General features: G+C 37.8%; 1 protein-coding gene across 1 annotated transcript; it reads left to right on the top strand.

Annotated features, from left to right (window-relative positions):
* Positions 1-848: 848 nt before the first annotated feature.
* On the top strand, positions 849-1,109 carry LOC129031605 (small ribosomal subunit protein eS27-like). Its single transcript, XM_054478135.1, has one exon. The coding sequence runs from the start codon at positions 855-857 to the stop codon at positions 1,107-1,109; it is 255 nt and encodes an 84-aa protein (XP_054334110.1). The 5' UTR covers positions 849-854.
* The last annotated feature ends 999 nt before the right edge of the window (positions 1,110-2,108 follow it).

Raw genomic sequence — 2,108 nt, 5'->3', positions numbered from 1 at the left:
TGCTTGTCAGGGGAAAAATGACAGAGCAAAGTCCACCACGTGGCTATCAAGCAGACCATCCAGAGGCAAAAGTCCTTATCTGAAGAATTTAGAAATAATCGGACTTCCCTATTATCTAAAGTGGGCATCTGATTTCATATTTTGTTTCCAAAAATTTATAAGTAACTAGAATTTCTATACATCTCTGGAATGCATGCATGTCAGAATTCATTGTGCAAGTCTTGCTGACATGAAGACACCAAAATGTCTACAAATGTAATCATTTACCATGACTTATGTGACTAATGTGATCCACATTACCCTTAAGCTTCTGCTTTAAGGTTCATAAATACCTCTAAGGAAAATCCACTGCAGCACACTCAGTCCTCTTGCCTAAGTACCCGGCTGCACTCTGCTACAGCATTCTTTTTATCTAACAAAACTTTCCTTTTCAAACCTATACTATTGTTGGTAAATTCTTCTTACTACCCATGAGCCAACCACTCTCTGCTGACGGGACTCTGACACCTTGCCTGGAAATAGTTTTATATTCTTTTATTTTTACAGAAAAAATCTTATTCAATGTTTTTATTACCTAACAGTAAACAAAAGCCTATTATAAGATTTTTTCCATCTTCATTTGTTTTCCTTTTCTTGAGAAACAGTGTATGACTTTGCATGCAGTAGGTTCTCAACAATTCTTGTTAATTAATTAAATTTACATATATGAGAGTACCAGCTTAGTAATCTTACTGTCTGGTTTGAATCTCAGCTAATTGCGGTTTGACTTTAGCCAAACTGTCGGAGTTAAATTTTTTTTAACTGTTAAATGAGTCCTTCTACCTTTCTGGCGGTGATGACCTACCCACGAGAACATGCCTCTTGCAAAATATCTCTTTCCTCCCTCTCCAGAAGAGGAGAAGAGGAAACACAAGAAGAAATGCCTGGTGCAGAGCCCCAGTTCCTATTTTAGGGATGTGAAATGCCCAGGACGCTATAAAATCACCACGGTCTTTAGCTATGCACAAATGGTAGTTTTGTGTGTTGGCTGCTCCACTGTCCTCTGCTTGCCTACAGGAGGAAAAGCAAGATTTACAGAAGGATGTTCCTTCAGGAGGATGCAGCGCTAACAGCACTCTGAATCAAGATGAGTGGGAAATCATCTCAATAAACACATTTTGGATAAAAAAAAATGAGCTCATTCTAACACACTTATAAGTTTGTGTAAATTTGATGGAGAAAACATAAGGCAGCTTGCACTCAATAAATATTGATTTTTCTTGTCATCAATTGTAATTGCCAACATTTATTGTTAGCATGATTCTATTAATTTGACAAGTTGATCTTGCATCAATTTAACAAACACCCACTCCAACACCCGGATACCTCCCTCTTCCCCTCTGGTCCTTGACCTGTCACTCTTACCCATCTTCAAGCATTTTTTGTTTATTCATTTGTTTGCATAGCAGTGAGAATAATCATTTCAAAATTTGAATAGGATTTATCACTCCCCCTACTTAATGCCCTTTAGTAATCTGACTTTATACTTAAGATGAATTCCAAACTTCTTTCCATGGCTATGTTCTTTGACTCTGTGGAAGACCAGAATATACCACACCAAAATAAAATATACCTCTTTGTTATAAGAATTTTGTTGAGCTGAAGGCACTTAAGAAGCAGATGCAGAAAAGCTCTCTGCCCTTCCTCTCTTGCCTAAAAGCAGGACACAGATTTACGAAGAAAAAAGATATCGCCCTACCTCTTCCTTCTACCAGGGATAACACAGGTTAACTACTGAAGACTACTTTAGACCCATTTTGGGCCTGGAGATAGCACCAGGAGGGTCTACAGTTAGCAAGCTTTACTAACCAGCCTTTAGCTGCCATTTGTTTGACTTCTCACAAGTGGCCACCCCTAGAAAATCAGTCTTTTTCTTCTGACTTGCCACTTTTCCAAAAATGTACTGTTCTTTATTGAAGATGCTATGTAATTTAAAGCCATCTCTTTGAGAAATTACTCATAGTCTGGGTATCCCCCATGTATACATGAAGTATGCATGTTGACAAACTTCTATTTGCTTTTCTCTTGTTAGTCTTTTGTTGCAGGGACCATTTCAACTAAAAATTTCT

The sequence above is a fragment of the Pongo pygmaeus genome, chromosome 11 (assembly GCF_028885625.2).
Source record: "Pongo pygmaeus isolate AG05252 chromosome 11, NHGRI_mPonPyg2-v2.0_pri, whole genome shotgun sequence".
In the NCBI taxonomy this organism is placed as follows: domain Eukaryota; kingdom Metazoa; phylum Chordata; class Mammalia; order Primates; family Hominidae; genus Pongo; species Pongo pygmaeus.
The sequence above is the reverse complement of the archived record's forward strand: the minus strand, read 5'-3'. Positions and strand labels throughout refer to the sequence as shown.